Here is a 20,498-nt window from a genome sequence, read left to right as displayed (position 1 = left end):
CTTGCTCTCTTGCCACTCACCTTCAGCTATGTGGCCCAGTTCCTAACAAAGCACACACCGGTACCGGTCCATGCCCCAGAAGTTGGAGACCCCTGGTTTAATAGATATTCATAAATGAAGACTTGAAACTTTATGGATCTAATCACATTGTTAGATTAGAAACAGGAAGGAGAGGAAGTCCACGTTTATCCTACAATATGTCCTCATAAATCAAAATTGCTAAGTTAAATTGTCACTCATGAACCATGAAAGCTAAGAGTGTACACTTTTTGATTAGAATATAAGGAAATGTGAGTGTATAGTCCTTTTACAGAGCCACATTGCTGAAAAATTAAAACAGTTTTCAAATTTGTTCAATGTTTTATTTTAAAAAAATTAAACCATGAGTACTCAAACCTTTGATATTTAAATCTGCACATTTATTCCGCAGTTTTGTTTTTCAAACATTATTAACATATATGTATAAGTTTTACAATACCTGATTAAGTGTTAACTGACACTTTATACATGTATCGGTTTTTTTTACCGATACTCTGTATCATGTGGATATTTGTGAGTATCTCCAAATTGAAGATATCCAGAGCACCTTTGCAACAGTAATTCAGAACACATTGTTAGTGAGTGTGGAAGTTATTCTTTAAAAAAAATAATAAAATGTAAACTCTTGCAAATGATACTGGTAATTAAGTTCCGTTGTTATTAAATCTAATAAATAAGTTTTTAGCTACTTTTGTTGTAGCTTCATTTAAGGCCTTCATACAATTGAAAATTTATGTTTAAACATGTTAAAATCCTGCTCATTGTAAAAATAACAGCTTGTATAGCCTTATGATTAAAATTACAGTTAAGATCCACATACACATGCAAGAAGCTATTCCATTTCCATTTTCTAAACTTTGGTGCTGGCTGTTCTCAAACATCCATTGCCAGCAATGTGATGTATGCAGTAGGTTTTGTGTTTAAATTTTCACTTCTGAAGCAAATGAACTACTCAAGGAACTAAGAATTCAGTTTAAATAGACTTCTTCATGTCTGGATCCAAACTACACATATATATTGCAGCCCCTTATCCTCTGATTAATACATACAAGTGAAGCATTCAGTAATAGATGAAAACATGCAATCCAGTAAGTTCACAGATTTTATATTCAGTCAATATAAGAACATCTCGAATTCACAACTGCAGTATTTTAAAAAACACAATAATCGGGTGGGAACATCACAGGAAGCCAGTTTTCACTAAAAGACGCACAGTGAGTCCATCCAAGTAGCCTCATTAGCTAAAAGGTTAAGAGCAAAAGAAATCATGAAAATGAAATTTAATGTATTTATCAACTAAAATAAGAATATAATATATAACATTAGATTTTCATTTAATCAATGACATTTCTAGAAAAATTGTCGTGTTTACAAATTTTATTAGTTTATCAAAATTAAAGTATAAAGAAAAATGAAAATAATGGGAAAGTAGGGGGAAAAGTAAAGAGGAAAAAGTGACTTCTGACATGGTTTAGTGCAGTAGAATAACATACAATCTCAACTTTTTACTTTTACAGAGTCATATATACTAGCCATTTCTATAACAACAAACCTATTTAATCAGCAAAACCCAAAATCAATGTTTTATTTTTTTTTCCATCTCAAGGACAAAGTCCAGGAGCAGTTTCCAAGTAAAAATGTTTTTTGTATTCTTTTCTTTAATTAAAGCAGTCAATTTAGCCATCTTTGCTAACTCCATTGCCTTTGCAGCCAGTTATCCTTTGTGGGAATTAAAGTTCCATTTTTGTGCAGAGACCATTCTGCTGTCAGCATATGGAACATCAAAATTAATTTTTTAATGTTTTCAGCCATTAGGCCTAGAAAATCTGTCCTAATTTGATTTTATAATTCTAGAATGTTACTAAAACTTGTATACTGATTTAACTGAAATGAATATGCAATAACAACTTACCTGTATACAATTTTTCAAGTTGTCTTTCGTGGGTTTCTCCTCTGCAAGTTTATTTGCAAATTTGAGACCTCTGCCGTACATTTTGTTTACCAGTGCATGCTTGTAAGCAAAGAGCAAAACCTACAGAAGAGTATTATAAAATGGAGGCAGAGATTTGTAAGCAGAATATAAGTTCTGCAAAGATTAATCATTCTAATTCACTTTTGTAGTTGACAATAGACAAGTCAGAACTAGAATAAAAATCATCTCCAGGTACAGGCAGTACTCAACTTACGACCACACTGAGCCTACAATTTCTGTTGCTAAGTGAGATATTTGTTAAGTGAGTTTTGTCCCTTTTTACAACCTTGCTGCCACATTTGTTAAGTGAATCACCGCAGTTATTAAGTTAATAACACGGTTGTTAGGTGAATATGGCTTCCCCACTGACTTTACTTGTCAGGTCACAAAAGTTGATCACATGACTCTGGAACACTGCAACTTTCATAAATACGAGTCAGTTGCCAAGCATCTGAATTTTGATCATGTGACCAGGGGGATGCTGCAATGGCTGTAAGTGTGAAAAACAGTCATAAGTCACTTTTTTCAATACCATTATAACTTTGAACTGTCACTAAATGAACTGTTGCATGTCAAGGACTACTTGTATTTAATGAAAGGGGAATCTCTCAAGCTAAGTTGGCTACACTTTAATGTTGTTTGAGTCATTCCCAGCTGTATAATTCTAAACACTTTATATTAAGGTTATTTTAGGACTCATTTAAATATATTTGAAAGAAAGAGGCATTCATTTACATGATGTTATCAGCATGCGCAACACCATATAAAGCAAGACATTCTAACAGCTTTCCAGTTAAATATGCTTAGATTTAGCTGCAGCTGAGTTAGTTTACACTAGACTACAGCCAAAGGTTATTTATTGATTTAATCAAATTTATAAAATTGCCCATCTCATGAGAACATGTAAGATGTACAAGGCCAACATGCCAAAGAAAAATGGTGGAAAGCCACTGCCATTATGTCCTATTTATTATCTGGGCTAATACAGTATGCTACAAAGGACTGAATTACTATTTTGACAGCAGTTCTTTCATGGAAATATTTTTATACAATTTAAATATAAAACTCTGTCTTCAACTAATAGGTACCATAACCTAAAGGTTCCTTTCTTCAACTGTAGGAACAAATAGTTCTATTCCTCTCAATATACCTTGCTATCAGACAGGTCAGTCCATTTTGAAGTTTCCCAGAAAGTCTCTGTCAGAGTATTCAAGATGGCTTCTTGGCTATCCTCTTTACATTCAGTGTCATTTGATGCAGCCCCTTCCTGGGCCTGTAACTGCAGAAGTTGATCGGATAATGCACATCCTTTCCGACAAAGAGCATCTACTAAGGTAGATTTCTGCTTTTCCATCTCACTATGTGGGAACAATTTTATTTTATTTATGTGAACAGGTCTCTTTCATCATACCTATATATACATTTTTCATTAACTTCTGAATATTACCACCACACAAAATATGCCAGCATCCCTTCTAAGTAGATAACATTTAAGAGAAGGTAACATTTCTAAACTGGAGTAAAGAGACTAGGTTCCAAAATACATATTTTTAACTAGGGATCTTCATCAAACAAACAATAGTTCTACCACCTTCAAAGGAAGAGCACTAACATTTATTCATTCATTTTCTTATTTGATTTACATGGCCACTCATCTCACAAATTCAATTTTGGGTGGCTAGAAACATAGAGAAACAAGAAATAATATTAACAAGGAGTAAAAGCCTACAGTGATTTCTGAAGGCAAAACCAGATAAAAGAATTAAGAAAAAGCTCTCAATCTTATTTTCAATCTTCAGAAGGAAGGGTTTTCCAATTTGTTTTAAAAATACCTGCTTTATGGTTTTACAGTTTACCATTTATTTTAGCTTTAAAGATTTCTAAAGTATATTTTTATTTTATGCTTGCCATAATCTAATACAAATGGGTAATAACATAGAAGAATTTGGGCACATGCAGGGAGAAAGCAGAATGAAATCGTTGGCTGGCGGATATTCTTTGAAATCTATTGCTGTGATATTTTAGTCTTCAGCATTTCCTCCTTGGCAATATCACACCAACATTAAAAATAGTGTTTTAAATTATAAAATGCAATTAAGTGTGCACAGTTTATGACTGTTTTCTTTTCTCATGAATATGAAAACATTCTAATTTTTAAGCTGAGAAGAGGAGATAACTTTGCTGAAATAAAATGCAAGGAAAAAAAGTATTTACTGGCTAGGTACTTTTTTATAGTAGCAGCATCGGGCCTGGGATCTGTCTTCATAGCAAGATAAATAGCAAGGGCGGTTTGATCGATATGAGAGATCACTGTATTAGAAGCTTCAATTATTTCATTTAAACTTTTCATTCGCTCCTGGAAGAAAATAAATAATATTCTCTTATTCAATTATTCTCTTTTCATTTCTTCCTTTATTTTTATTGTTGTAAGCTGCCTAGAGTAGCCTCATGGCAAGATAGGTGGCAAATAAATATGTATGAATTAATATATTATGAATATTCAGTTGATAGGAAAGAAAATAATAAAGTTATTTGGATCCAAAGCAGAAAACATATTTTGAAAATAAAGTGGTGCATTTATTGTAATTGTCTACTCATCATGTAGCTTTATATCTATGCAGAAAGATAAGCATAAAAACAGTAACTTGAATGGTCCTCTGTAATTCACTAGAATTAATGTTATGCTAATGATTATTATAGTTTCAGCAGCAATGTAATAATTCTATAAATGAGAATTCTATTCTATTATTGGAACATGTTTCCAGGTAGCAACTGTTTGCTTATTATAGTCAAGTAACACTGAATATGGTGGTTTTCAAATCTGCATTTTATCTTTTTTTTTAATGCATGGAATTCTAGGTTGAATTTATAGAAAAAAAAGATAAATTGGGAGAAACAATTGAAAAAGTATACATTTCTGTACAAAAATGAATTATTGACTTCTTGAGAAAAGAGCCTTGGTGGAGCAATGGGCTAATGCCTCCTTAAGTAACACCAGCTGCCTGCAATTAGTGCAGGTTCGCATCCCACCAGGCTCAAGGTTGACTCAGCCTTCCATCCTTCCGAGGTAGGTAAAATGAGGACCCAGATTGTTGGGGGCAATTAAGCTGACTTTGTAATAATGCCGCTTGGGGGGGGGGGGCGAAAGCCCTAATAAGCAGGCATATACATAGAATGAAGGCTATTGCTAAGCACATTGATTTGTGCTTAGATTGTAAGCCGCCCTGAGTCTTCGGAGAAGGGCGGGATATAAATGGGATTTTTTTTAAAAAATCCAAATTGAACTGAAATAAAAATAATTTAAGCATGAAAGGGTTTTTTGGAATTATAAAATGATACCAAATAAATATACTGGAAAACAGCATAGCATGTCTAACTCATTTATTCACAATCAAATCAAGTTAATATTGTTTTTTCAAGTTATGATTATGTGTTATATAAATTGTAGATTTAATAAGTAAGTTTGTGGCTGGTTTTGTTTTTAGGCTTGAAGTTCAGCACACAAAAAAAACCCCCGTTCTGCTGAAATGATTCTATGGGAAGAAAAATTATCACTAATCTCAACAAGATACTCACTGATATAATAAATAGGATAAATTCTGGAACAGTTTACAAGGTGTTCAGTTAATAACTTCGGTTGATTTAGAACACTGAATTAGGAACCATTTGTCAGTTCGGGGCCTGGAGAGCGCTGAGTGGATTTAAAATGAAAGTTCTTTTAAAAAAAGAGAAAGGGCTGCACCTGTTCAGAATCCAGTTGATGAAGTCTTGCAACATATAAGGGAAGATGGTTAGGGAAGGTCTCTTTCAGTTCATTGTATATCTCACTGGTATCAAACCTAAAAATAAATGTATTAATGAAAATGCTGACTCAAGTGATCTATAATGAAGGCATGGTGGAAAAGAAACACAATTTGCATCAATGCATCAGTTCTCCAAGGATATGATATGGAAATCAAAATGTTAAACGTACTTTGTCATCCACTGTATCTTTAAATCTCTTAAAGCTTCCGCAAATTCATCCTTTAGATCTTTTTCTGCATCCTTCTCTTTATCCTTGCTTCCATTCTTGCTTTTTATTGGAGATGGGATCAAATGATAATGAACTGAAATTACATCCTAGAGTAAAAAGCATAGCAACTTGGTCAAGGTAGGTATTAATATTTTCTTTCTCACAAAACATACACTATAAAAACTAAGGAGAATGTATACAATCATTCAGAACCTTTTGAAGCCTCAGAGGACTAGAACAGATTTAGTTCAAAGAAGTATCTTCCACAAATTTCAAATTTTGATTAACAATCATTCCAGAAATATTTCACAAGAACTGCACCTCAGCCAACTGATTTGCCTCTGTAAGTTTAATTTCACATAACCTATATATTCCTTTGTGGAAAAATGCAGCAGACACAACTATTGAAAAAGAAATTAAACAAACTGGTATCATTAACCATGAGGCTTTTTCCTCAGATGATAAGAGTACATGTTGTAATGCCTAAACAATCTAAAATATATTGCTAGCATTCTTACACATTTAGTCTTATTTTCTTGTATTTTATATTAGGATATGGCCTCATGGCTAATAAAATATTACTGTCATTTCTGATGAACTTATGCATTCTTGTTCAATGTTTAATGCAGAATTTCAATTCATGTATTCCATTATTCAAAAGAGATTAGGATGAAATCACAATATGGTAAAAATATACTTAAATATTCAACTAATAGTTATCATAATGCTAAGCTATTCTTTTATTTTTTAAAAAAAGATAAGCAACAGTATAAAAATTCTGTATTTATTTTTTGCAAGTTAAATTATAATAATTGTGAAGTACATCTCATTTAAAACCAACCAACCAACAAATACTTATGGAAATTTTTGTCTAGTATCAGGTTTTTAGAAGCACAGAATCATATTTTTAAGGTCTCAGAAATCTAAGTATTTGACAAAACCTTTTAAAAAATGCTGCAAATATTTCTTTGTTGCCCTATGTGCTATTCCATATGAAACTGTTCACAAAGACTCAAACTTATCCTGAATTTTACTGAATCAATACTTTTCAGAAATCAGGTAAGAGCTTGTGTTAGACCTTCATAAAGCCTTGAGTATAAGTGTCAGATATAAACTAGCGTCTCCTAAAAACATATTGCCCCTTCCTCAGTTAAATATTTGCACACATATCCTATTAAACAAGAGTTTAAGCTCAATCTCTGCCTGTGAACTACATTTCTCCTCCAAAATGTGGATAAGCCAGTCAGTTAAAAAAACAAAAACAAACCCTCACAAGTACATAGTGTATTAACGCTTGCAGCAATCCCTCACACTAAAATCTACCCCCTAATATTGTTTCAACCTTCACTCGAGAATCAGCCTCGAATCCACTAGATTAAGTCTTCAGTTCACAGGTTCTTGCAATCAAGGTTCTTGCAACGTTACACATATCGCAGTAAATCTGTCAACATCATGGTGGCATATGAAAATGAAAATGTACAAATCTATAACAACGGACTGAGATAATATTAATATGCAAGATTATGGGTAAAACACAGGAACTGAACGTTTTTCCCAGGGGAAATTTCTTGCGATTAAATAATTGGGAGGACTGCAGGAAAAGCCTGCATGGGAAAACTCAGGAAAGCAGGTGATTTGGCAGGCTAAGCGAAAGGGTACTTGCAGCCTTTTGTCCTACAATCTATCTTTCTGTGCTTTCTTCTTGGAAGATTTTTTTTAAAAGATGGTGATATTAAAAAGAGAAAACAGAAAGGGGGAGGGAGAGAGAAGGAAAAAAGACCAAACTTTTAAAAAGTATTTGAAATAAAAGTAACATTACTTGAGAAAAAAGTGAGAGGAAAACCTAAAAAATGAAATCCAGAAGAGGAGCATTTGGAGGAATTTCCAGGAATCTTGAAAAACTATGTCACGCAGTCACTGGTATCTAATATAAGGAGGAGGTGATCCAATTAAATAATACCCACACCGAATAAAAAGCTAACAATGTTATGAAAGAGTTAGTGGCGGCTTTTGGCCAGTATATCCACTTAATAAGTCAAAATATATCTAAGACATCTGCCTGTATATCTACTCTCTTAGCCTCCTCCCATCTCATTTTATTCAACAAGAAAAATGTCACTATCTTCAGAAAAAGCCAGGATAGTATATCATAGCTTCAGTTGTTTGAATCCTGATTTGTCCCAGCTGATAATTGAATTTAATGTGCTTTACAATAACAAAAATGTATAATATGTAAACATGCTTTAAACAAATCTATAAAATACAAAAATACCCTTATTTATAGGTTGTTCATAGATGACCTTATAAACTCAACTCTGGAAGAAAATCAAAATGCACACAAGTTGTGCCCATGAAGCTGATCTCAAATTTTCCCCTAATCTATATCAAATCTATATCTATAGCAGGATTCTCCAAAGTGATCAATACTGACCCATGGGTTCATGGAACTATTCAAAGGGTTGATGTTGTTGCTACTATTTACTACTATTAGTGTTTTTTGAGAAATTATTTAATAAATGTTTGGGAATTGATAACAATATGAAGCTTCTTCAGAGGGTCAATGAGCTGAAGCTTGGGGATCCCGGATCTATACAACTGACATATCCCAATAAAGTATTAATTAAAGATAAATTACAATTCATCATTATATTGTGCAGCTGGCTATCTGACCCAATCCTAGCTGGAATAGTAGTCAAAATTTCCCAAAAGACTTCCACAGTTCACTTTTTAAGCCACTTAATCAGTTTGACATAATGTAAAAAAAAGTCTAATAGTGGTTTTCAAAGATACAATTGTTAATAATACTTTCAATAACAGGTGCATCAAAGCTGTTAGTAGCAAAATTGGGTCAGCTTCTAAAACATGAAAAGGCTGAATAGGGATGCATTATTAAATGCTTTATGGGCTGTAAAGCATTTCTGTGAATTCCTTCTTTCCCATTCCCTGATGGACTGAACTACATATCAGTCAAAGAAAAATGTCTAAAATACAAGTCATTATATCACAATTCCTTTATATGCCTGCCATAGAAGCAAACATTTTAGCAAAAAATGCTAAGTAAACAAATAATGTTTTATTAACAATTACAGGAAAACAACAACAACAACCCACAGTTAACTTTATTTTAGCATGGAGCTGTCTCACTTGAGTGAAACATGTAAAAAATATTGTTTTTCTGCTGGAATCCTTCAATTTCCATAATTCCATCCATAAAACATGTAGATAAATCAAATAAACTACATAAATATAAAAGCACATTTTATGGCAGGAATATTCATAAATACCAGCTATCATGATGGCTCTAGATTCCTCTTTTACAAGCATCTGGCTTAGACCAGCAATTTTTATTTTGTTCAGCAGGTGATTGTCAATTATTATAGGAAATAAACACATAAAATTGTATGTCAAAAAAATGGCAAACCATTCTGCCAAGATGGTGCCTGAATACTGTTGATTACACATCCTACCCCATTCCTAAGTCAAAAAGGGTGGGAATGTGAAGGGGGAAATGCAGGTAGTATTTGAGAAATACAGCACCATTTCTCAGATATTATCCAATAGCAATCACTTATAGATTTCAACAATTTATGAGATGAGTTTGGGCTACGTTTCTATTATTTAAGCTACTGACTAATTTCAAAGTTTTTTAAATCAATCTCCAATAAATGCTGTCCTTAAACCACATACAGGTTCACTGATTAGAGCAGTCATCATTTGGCTAGAATAGTATAATCTAATATAGCTGCCTATGATTTTTCAAACTTTTAACCATCACATCCTCTAACGCTATACTATTAAAAATTACAAAATAAACAAAACTCCCCTCTTTGCTGCAAGAGCCCTTGATACAAATACAGTTTCAATGCCCCTCATTGTTTCTAATGAGGGTGTAGTCACTGGAGGAGGAAACCACTGCAAGCAACTTAACTATAGTACTGGACTAATATTCCTTATCCTGTCCAACCTTACTATCTGTGGTTTTCATATGGCAATAGTAAGAGCTATGTGTGGTTTTTTTAAAAAAACAAAAACCATTTTACAGGGTAAGATACTGATGTAATAATATTAAATGCTCCCATCACAGAATATCATTACTATTGGGCTAAACTAATCTGCTATTCTGATCCAATTTTACTGTTCAAAGGTATGAATAATTAAGCTTCATAAAAGGTAACCAAAGACAGAAATAACTATATTGCTTTAAATGATAGGCAAAAATACATCTTTCAAAAACTGGCATTCAGTACCTTTTTAACCTTTCCTTGTCGCTTTGCTGAAGGCTGCCCCTGGGAGTTAGAACAACATACTGTAAGAAAATATCCATAAAACTCTACAGAATGGAGACACTACCTATCAAGTTTTTATTTACTACTGAAGAACACTAAATGTCTTGTTCCCCTTAAAACATACTTCTAAAGCCCAATATTTTAGCTTTAAAAATATAAAACACAAATGTTTTGCTTTTTAAGGATCTGATTTAAATCTTCCTGATTTAAATCAATCCCAATATTCTGAAGCCCAACAACAGAGTTTGTAACTAACTTTTACTCCTTGCACACATTCCCATTTAAAATTCAATGAACTGAAATGGCTTTCTTAAACTTTCCATTTCCATTTCCATTGAATATTCTGCTCTCTAGCGGTAATACAACATTGGGGTAGGATCATGGAAAGCATTAAAAATCCTACAATATGACTTTGAAGAACTATCAATAATTCAAGCCAATTTTAGGTTTTTTTCCTATATATACCTTGACTTGTTTATAGTACAATACTACAATTAATTTTCTAGATCAGGGGTCCCCAACCCCCAGTCTGTGGACTGGCACAGGGCCACAGCATGCCAGAAATTGGGCCGTGCAAATAATGCAGGCAGCACACAAAACCACAGTCTCTCTGGTCCACGGAAAAACCTCTGTCCATGGAACGGGTCCCTGGTGCCCAAAAGGTTGGGGGCCGATGTTCTAGATCACACCTTTACTATACACAACACTGTTGTTACATTAGTGAAATTACCTCATTTCTTTCACATGAAAAGCAAAAAAAGTACAGAAGTATCACTTGGTTTTAACAAATAATATTAATCAAATAAAATATATTGGACTGAGTATAATCTGGAAACTACGTTTTAAATGGTCAGGGATTAATTTTTGAACAGAAGCAGGCTGGAGATGGTCTTCTATCTTTAAAACAGTATACTAGACTCTGACATGTTTTCATCTTAGCTGCACTGCACCAAAGTCGTCTATGGTTTGTGAAATATTTAAAGCCAGACGAAATAAGAGGCATGGAAAAATTCTCTAGCTAAATTAATAATAATAACCTCTTCCATAATAAGCAGGCAAAAGAAACACCAAGAATGCGGTATAATGTAGTGTTCTAAAGCATAACAGCAGGGAAAAACCATCATTATTTTAACCACTGTTAAAAACTTTCTCCAATATCTATACAGTTACCACTTGTTTTGCCAAATTGAATGGGCTCATGGTCTAATTGACAAAAGCTACAATTTCAAATACAATTAGTAAATTTACCTGTATCTGTTCCAAACAAATCTAGACTGAAAAACATTTTCAATTGGAAAATAACCAATGTATGAATGGTGGACATGTTTTAGGATGAATTACTAAAGGTGGTAAAATCAATTCCTAAACCTTATCAATTATATTAAACCAAATTGTTTTGGAAACTCACTGATCAGACACATTCCCTATACTCCTAGTCTGGAAAATATATTTAACGTAACTTTATGACATTTTAATATGAAATATATATACTTATTCCATATTTTTTAAAATGTAACTGGATAACAAAGGAATTATTTTGAGGATGCACTATTGGTGAACAAAATTTACTTGATAACAAATACTTGCATCTTTAATTTAGTACAATATGTCTATAGCTTTATACAATTCATTTTTATTATACAAAATGAAACCTTACAAAGCATATCATCAACAAAAGGATGGCCTAAAATAAGAAAGTACTTCCTATTCAGCAAATGGATGCTTGACAGCAACTATTTTAACAGAACCCGAATAACTAACACTAATTATACCTTTTTAGATTGAAGTGAAACTCCAAGCTATGTAGGATAAAATAATATTACAGAAATTATTAAAAGCAATGTAGCATACAATCTGTAACAAGATGCTGGAAATTACTGTAAAACAGCAAAAAAGAAACTGAGAGGCAGTAATATTGCAACAATGAAGAAAACTGGCATTTGGTATTTGAATCTTTTTAAGAGACTCCAGGAAAAAAAACTTCCAAAAATCTGGATTACTGTATTCAAAAACATTTTCATACAAGTTTGTCATTTCAATTACCTTTAAATAAAATTGACTTTAGGGTTTTATTTTACTCACCGCTTTCTTTCCAAGTTCGGTCTTTGAAAGTGTCAATGATCCTGCAAGATAGCATCCAGGACTTGTTCCTTTAGGTACTCTAACAAACAAACAAATGAAACATGCTTTAAATTCATGATCACATTCCCATTTTTGTACCGCCCCATTGAAAAAAAGGGTTTAATTCAACTGCAAATTTGACTTAATTTCAGCAATACAATGTCAAGCCCAATACATAGGGATGATGGGGGTTAAGGCTGATAAAGCTACCTATTTGGATCCTTGATCCCACCCAAGAAATTTTTAAAAAAATCCAGCTCTGCTCATTCCAGTAACCTCAGTGGAACATAATGGGACAACTTGCCACAGCCAACTTGCCACGGCCAACTCGCCATGGCCACCTCACTGCGGGAGAATTTAACAATTCTATTTCATTATTTAAAATAAATAAAAATCATTTTAATTTTGCCACTCACATTTCATTCTCTCCTTTTGCAACCTTTCTTTAACGATTCTGTTCCACCATTTCTTTGATATTAGTGTAATTAGTGTAATTTCTTGCCTTGGCCACTATTCCCTAAGGCAGGGGTCGGCAACCTAAAAAAGGAAAAGAGCCACTGGGAACCGGTTCCATCACAAATTAAAAAAAGTGGGAGCCACGTGCGTGTGTCCATGCACGCGCATGCGCAAAAAAAGTTTTGCGCATGCGCAAAACGGTTTTTTGCGCATGCGCGGACGCACGCGGTTGCCATTTTTTTAAAAAGTGAGATGGAACCGGTTCCCGGTTGCCCGACGGCGACGGCCCGTCTGCAAAGCTGCCGCTTTCAGCAGCTTTGCAGACGGGCCACGGGAGCTTCCTCAAAGAGCAGCGCCCCTGCCCATTCTGAGAGGTGCGCGCGCACCTCTCCGAACGACCGGAGGTGCGCGCGCACCTCCCCAAACCTTTGGAGAGGTGCGCGCGTACCTCCGCGCAAACGGGCAGGGGCGCTGCTCTTTGAGGAAGCTGTAGCGGCCCGTCTGCAAAGCTGCCGAAAGCGGCAGCTTCGGAGACGGGCCGCTACAGCTTCCTCAAAGAGCAGCGCCCCTGCCCATTCTGAGAGGTGCGCGCGCACCTCTCCGAACGACCGGAGGTGCGCGCGCACCTCCGCCCGTTCGGGGAGGTGCGTGCGCACCTCTCCAAACGGGCGGTGCCACTCTCCATTTGGAGAGGTGCGCGCGCACCACTGCCCGTTCAAAGAGGTGCGCGCGCACCGGGCGGCTCCGGAGCCGCGGGTTGCCGACCCGTGCCCTAAGGCAACAAAAATTCTAACTACTGGCAAAAATTGACTGTTTTATATTTAATACACTAAGAAAAAACAGATTTAAGAAAATATATGGAAACATGGGCACTGGAGAGGAAAGGTAGCCAGATTTCAGTAGATGGTAGTGCCTATACAGGTGCAGGATAGAAATAAATAGGCAGAACTATTTTTTTTTATTCCCAAGTTTGAAAGTTCAGAATAGTTACTAATCAAAGTGTTGCATGCTATGTGCCACCAAAGGGACATAACTTACTTGTCATCTGGCAAAGATGCAACAAAGAACGGCAGAGTGTAGTTTGGTGGCAGAGAGATACTGTTTGCTTTCTTCTTCCCTAAGAGAGCCTGACTGTGGGTATCATAGATATCTAAACTCAGTGCACTAGACAGTCTGTGAGAGACAATAAATGGAAGGTCTTTGATGCGGTCCAGCTCACTGCTCTGCTCATGACGGATCTGTAGCCTCACGGTATAATCTCCTTTCTCCAGTTTCAGGGAATACTAGGGAAAAAAGAGTTCTTTAGTACTTGGACTCATACATATTTGATGAAGAAGATTAACACACAGTAAAAATTTCTCCAGTTCAACTTACAGTATTGCTTTCTAACTGAAGTAGAATATTTTCACAAAACATGTCACTGCTAAGTATGCAAAATTTAAACCTGGACATTTATTACATGTTTGAGTGATAGAGAGGGATCTGTTATTAAATTCTTTGGGGGGAAAAATCTAACAAGAAAAGTTACTCAAATCCCTTCCAATCACAAAGTAAATGGTATTTCCAGTCTTAAATTTTAAAATCTTATTCTAACATTACCGGGGAGGTCTTTTCAAAGCCTTCATCAAATTAAGTTACAGATTTACCAGCATGAAGTAAATATATGTTTCGGTTTGAGTGTTAAGTTATGTACTTGAATTATAGTATCAAATTTTATGATACATATTTTCTGTTGCATATCGTTTAAAACAGGTAAATTTGTGTGCTGTATAACCTATTTAAATTTGACTTAACTGGATCCTGAACATTTCTTACATAAACACAGAGGGTTCTTTCTATCTGTAAAATGGACTAAAATCTATTAGGAGTTCCAGCTGGAGATTTGATTTTTGCAGATCCTTGCCCTTCTTGTCCTGCAATTCTAGAAGTTCCCTCAGTACTATTAATATCTGAAGTTACACTACAAATGATCTAGAACCGTTCTCCATGCCCAAATTCATCAGAAGGCTTCTGTGAGTGATTCAATTTAATGGCAAATGCTGGGCCAAGAAATTCTTATTTCATCTGCTTTAGGAGAAAATGGTTCATACCGGGTAAGCAAGGTTAATACATAAAATCTTGAAGTTTCATACCTTGTAGTCAAATTATTTAAGAGTCTTGCTAATAAATAATTTTGTTCATTTATATGGATCAGCAACCTTTTAGAATTGCAGAACAGCTTAACTTTATTACTGGATGGAATGCTAACCTATCTATTTGCAGAACTGCCTAATATGGGAATGTGGTTTCACAGAAATTATGTTTCTATCACTTCTTATAACATAAGCTGTGACTTGTTCTATCCTTACACCATTCTTCAGGATGTTATCACTGCCCATGCATTAGCAGAAGAGGAAAAACAGGCAAAAGATAGATAGGCATTTAGGCCCAAACAAGCACAGAAGGCTGTATATATTTCAAGCAGATTTTTAATTTTTCAAGGATGCTTCAATCCTTTTCATTGTTTGCACATGATTTCTACACTATGCATTAAATGATTATCTAAGTTTTAAGGATCTTTAAAAGCCTATTACTACCCTACAAAACTCATACAATGGCATGTATGGAATTGAGGAAGGTCTGTCTCTCTATCTGTCCTACCTACCTACCTACCTACTTACCTACCTACCTAGTCCCAGTTCAATAGATAAAAGCTGCAAACATTTCCTAATGGCAAGCTCTAAATTAGTCAAATTTATAATAAATTTGTAAAATATTTAACTATTTAGTTTATAAAATCAAACAACTTGTTCAAGAAGCAGATTTATCAGAACAATATGAAGTTACTCTTCATAGTATTCACAAGTAGGAATATTTGCATAAGAAATGAAGAATAGTGTATAAATTAATGAAAATTCAACTTGAAAATGAAAAAAAAGCCTAATTCTTCTTATATTTATTTGCATAAAAATGACAAGCACTGCATCCTAAACCTAAAAAGACTATGGAATTACATTAAAAAATTACTTCAAACATATTGGCGTACCTGGTTAGGATAAGCATCACCTGATCCCATTAGTTTTTTATTCTGGTCAAAGACAATCCATAATTGACTGTCAAATTCTGATTCATATAAGAGTTCACAAAGCAAGGGACAACTTGGAGTTACTTCTCCACTTTTGGGCTGAACAAAAATAAAATGATAAAGGCATTTAAAAACAAAATTAAATGATAATATTATTGATACTGATGGTGATAATTTATTAAACTTGCTTGCCATCTGATTCTAAATGACACTGCGTGGCTCATAATTTATTATTATTTTTTTATTAAACAAATTTATATGGCCGCCAAGTGACTCTGGGTGGCTTACAACATTCCATAAAGAAATCATTTTATTGAGTTACGGTTAGATCCAGTTAAATAACTCAAACTTACTTGATGAAAATTGTATGTCAAAACCATCTCATACAATTGTCGATTATTTGGCAATACGTCTCGGGATCCTAAAGGCTTTATTTTAGCACTCAGTGGTCTGCAATCCAGCAATACAACAATACATATTAGGAGAAAAATGAAGGTAAGGTTTTAAAGAATAACAGAGTAGGAAGGGGAACTTGGAGGTCTTCTAGTCCCACCCCCTGCTCAAGGAGGAAACCCTATGCCATTTCAGTCAAATGGGTGTCCAATCTCTTCTTAAAAACCTTCAGTGTTAAAGCACATACAACTTCTTGAGGCAAGTCCTTTCACTGATTTAATTGTTCTGTCAGGAAATTTCTCCTTAGTTCTAGATTGGTTCTCTCTTTGATTAGTTTCCATCCGTTGCTTCTTGTACATTTTTAAAACTTGTACATATACACAGGTATGTTTACTAACTTAATTTATGTACATGTTTAATTATGTTAAACACAATTTAACAATCTAACTTTTTTATTTTTGCTTAAATTTATATGTCATCCATCTTGCAGTTTGAGGCAACTCTGGGAAGTTCAGATGACAACACAAAACCCAGACTCACAGGGCAAAATATTTCAAATCATACTGTCTCAGGGACAGAACTTCTCACCTTGAACATGAACCAGGTTCTCTTGATTATTTCAAAAATGTTAAGAACAAAACAATCTGCCTCAGATATAAATTATCTGTCTTGACTGCAAGCCATAATTCTATTTTTAGTTTTCTAATTAAAAGGCCTCTAAATATTCAACAGACTTCCAATGATTATGTACTTAACATAAATAGGGAATATCTTTCTCAACTATTAAACTTACTTTATTATATTTATATTCAGCATGAGGGAAAGTTGTTTAATCTTACTAACTTCAGTACGTTATTGATTTCACTATGAATCACAATGATCACTTATTTCAATCTAAATGTCTTATAGTACCTTAGTGTTTGAACCCAGCATTTGAGATTTATGGAAGGTGAAATATCTTCGTATTTCAGTGTTGCTTGAACATCAAAACGCACTATGCCTTCTGAAGCATGCTATAATCAGAGTGAAAAAGTTTATTTGAAACACATTTCAGATTAATGTCATGCCAACAATATATATTTAAAAGTCATGTTTTTCCAAGGTGCTTCCACTTAAGAGCTGGCAACACAATATATGTCAGCTCTGCCAAACTTCGCTATGTATCACTAACCTTGCTGGCATCCTGCCATAAACAAAGGGGGGGGGGAAGAAAGTTAGGGAGGTTATGCAGATGGTGTGAAATGGGGTATGAGGGAAGAAGGAGGACATTGACAGGAATCAGAGGTGCCAAGTGGCCAGATTCCACCGCCTCAAGGACACCAGACCTGGGAAAGTATGTGAAGCTTCTCTGAGACATGCCTACAATCAAAGTGGATCCTCTAAAATATCAGGCTGGCATGCTGTTGGACACTGACACTCTGGTCATGGGAGAGGGCCACATTAAGGAGAATAATTTGTATGTTTGTGTGGGAATATTCAGATCTAGCTTTGCTTTTGCTGCAATCACTAACCCTCAGTAAAAGAACCTATCAAGAGTCAAGGGTCTTTCTTTCCTAGGGATCTAGCTGGGGCAGGTTTGACACCATAAAGAAATGCCATAAAACTTCAAGGACCCCTTAGTCCATTTACAAATTCAAAACTAAAATGATTATCCTAATAAAACTGGTCAATTCTATGCAATATTATTTAACTCTATTTAATAATCTCACTGGATAAGATTGCTGAAATTGTGTGATTTGTCATTTTTAATATAGAAAAAAATTCATCTACGCCTCCATGCAATTTGGCTAGGCATTTAGTAGTACTACTGACTTATGATTTTAACAATGCTACATTTTAAAAACAGACAGAATTTCAAAAGAAAAAAAGAAAAATGTGATACTTACAATGTTCAATTGAGATGTAGTACAAACTATGCCATGGAAAGAAATGGAATAATCAATACTGACATCACTGAGGCTTGCCCACCATCGGGCAATACATAATTCAATTGTTCTTCCCCCCTGTTGGGAGGAAAAGAAAAAAGAAATGTATTTCAAGCCTTCTTCACTTGAAAGCCTTATCTCCTCATCCCGAGGTCTGAACATTTTGCATCCCAGCAGTTACCAAAAATAGCCATAAACCAAGGAGAATGTGGATGCTGAACTATAACTTGCAATTCTTAGGGATGACTAAACCAAACCATTCAAGTTTGCCTAGTTGTTGAACTTATTTTTTCTCCACTCCCCTCTGTAGCTTGATGAAGAATTTTAGAATATTCAAAAAGTCTTGATATTTTGGGTGGGTCTAATAAAACAATAGAAAGCCAGTTTGGTGTAGTGATTAAGGCATTAGGTTAGAAACTGGGAGACTGAGTTCTAGTCCTACTTTAATCACAAAGCCAGCTGAGTAACCTTGGGCTAGTCACTTTTTATCAGCTCTAGGAAGAAGGCCATTTCTGAAAAACCTTGCCAAGAAAACTGCAGGGACTGATCAAAGCAGTTTCCAAGAATTGGACACAATTAAATGGAAGAAAAAAATACCACCCAAATTTGAAGGAAGAAATAATAATAATAATAATAATAATAATAATAATAATAATAATAATAATAATAATAATAATAATAATAATGAGGAGGAGGAGGAGGAGGAGGAGGAGGAGGAGGAGGAAGGGACCTTGGAGGTCATTAGTCCAACCCCCTGCTCAGGCAGGAAAACCTATACCATTAAAGACAAATGGCTGTCCAGTCTCTTCTTAAAAACTTCCAGTGTTGGAGCATTCACCACTTCTGGAGGCAGGGTATTCCACTGGTTAATTGTTCTAACTGTCAAGAAGTTTCTCCTGAGTTCTAGGTTGCTTCTCTCCTTGACTAGTTTTCATCCATTGCTTCTTGTCCTGCTTTCAGGTGCTTTGGAGAGTAGCTTGACTCCCTCCTCTTTGTGGCAGCCCCTGAGATATTGGAACACTGCTATCATGTCCCCCCTCGTCCTTCTCTTCGTTAAACTACACATACCCAATTCCAGCAACCGTTCCTTATATATTTTAGCCTCCACTCCCCTAATCATCTTTGTTGCTCTTCTCTGTACTCTTTCCAGAGTCTCAACATCTTTTTTACATCGTGGTGACCAAACCTGGATGCAGTATTCCAGGTGTGGCCTTACCAAGGCATTGTGATATTAGTGGTACTTCACATGATCTTGATTCTATCCCTCTGTTAATGCAGCCTAGCACTGTTTTGGCTTTTTTGGCAGCTGCAGCACACTGCTAGCTCATATTTAAGTGATTGTCCACTAGGACTCTGAGATCCCTCTCACAGTTACTACTATTGAGCAAGGTACCACCTATACTATACCTGTGCATTTGATTTTTCCTGCCTAAATGTAGAACCTTACTTTTTCACCATTGAATTTCATTTTGTTAGATAGCGCCCAGTGTTCAAGTCTGTCCAGATCCTCCTGTATCTTAAGCCTATCTTCTGGAGTATTGGCTATTACTGCCCGCTTGGTGTCGTCTGCAAATTTGATGAGTTCCCCATCTATCTCTTCATCCAAATCGTTGATGAAGAAGAGCACTGGGCCCAGAACAGAGCCCTGGGGCACCCCACTACACACTTCCTTCCATTTAGATGCAGTTCCATTGAGGACCACATGCTGAGTACAGTCTGTCAGCCAGCTACGAATCCATCTGGTGGTGATGCTGTCTAACCCACATTTTTCTATCTTATCAAGTAGTAGGTTGTGATCTACTTTGTCAAATGCCTTACTGAAGTCCAGGTAAATTATATCTACAGCATTCCTCTGGTCCACTAATTTTGTCACTTGGTCAAAGAATGCAATGAGATTTGTCTGGCATGATCTGTTTTTGACAAACCCATGTTGGCTTTTAGTGATGACTTTGTTTGCATCAAGTTAATATGGCTTTCTTTTTGATACATCTTAGAACTTATTCTATCCATCTATCTATGCTATGAACTCTGGAGATATGTTCTCTGTTTTTTTTATTAAGCTCAAGAATGTTCCATTTGTTTTAATGAATTTATTTAGTGCATAACATTATAAACATTGATGCTCAACAGCTGTGTTGCTGAAAGAATAGTTTCCATTATTCCTAGCCAGCCTAGCCAGAGTAGAACCAGGTTTCAGAAAACTGCTCTGTTACATTGTTTGCAGAAAAGA

General features: G+C 35.1%; 1 protein-coding gene across 2 annotated transcripts in view; it reads right to left on the bottom strand.

Moving 5' to 3' along the window:
* Window positions 1-1,141: 1,141 nt before the first annotated feature.
* Window positions 1,142-20,498, bottom strand: part of TPP2 (tripeptidyl peptidase 2) — a 61,197-nt gene continuing 41,840 nt past the window's right edge. The window contains exons 18-30 of one of the 2 annotated variants that reach the window (XM_081326830.1): window positions 18,230-18,346; window positions 17,256-17,356; window positions 16,304-16,400; window positions 15,912-16,049; window positions 13,925-14,169; window positions 12,392-12,470; window positions 10,271-10,309; window positions 5,985-6,130; window positions 5,754-5,850; window positions 4,237-4,367; window positions 3,162-3,369; window positions 1,952-2,071; window positions 1,142-1,280 (exon numbers count right to left, since the gene is read on the bottom strand). In XM_081326830.1, coding sequence (XP_081182956.1) covers window positions 1,191-1,280; window positions 1,952-2,071; window positions 3,162-3,369; window positions 4,237-4,367; window positions 5,754-5,850; window positions 5,985-6,130; window positions 10,271-10,309; window positions 12,392-12,470; window positions 13,925-14,169; window positions 15,912-16,049; window positions 16,304-16,400; window positions 17,256-17,356; window positions 18,230-18,346 — 1,608 coding nt within the window. In that variant the 3' untranslated portion in view covers window positions 1,142-1,190. The remainder of the gene's footprint in view (window positions 1,281-1,951; window positions 2,072-3,161; window positions 3,370-4,236; window positions 4,368-5,753; window positions 5,851-5,984; window positions 6,131-10,270; window positions 10,310-12,391; window positions 12,471-13,924; window positions 14,170-15,911; window positions 16,050-16,303; window positions 16,401-17,255; window positions 17,357-18,229; window positions 18,347-20,498) is intronic. The other variant, XM_081326831.1, reaches the window with a different exon arrangement.

The sequence above is a fragment of the Vipera berus genome (assembly GCF_964194415.1).
Source record: "Vipera berus genome assembly, chromosome: 4".
NCBI classification, from domain to species: domain Eukaryota; kingdom Metazoa; phylum Chordata; class Lepidosauria; order Squamata; family Viperidae; genus Vipera; species Vipera berus.
Note: the sequence above shows the minus strand (reverse complement) of the source record. Positions and strands in the feature narration are given on the sequence as shown.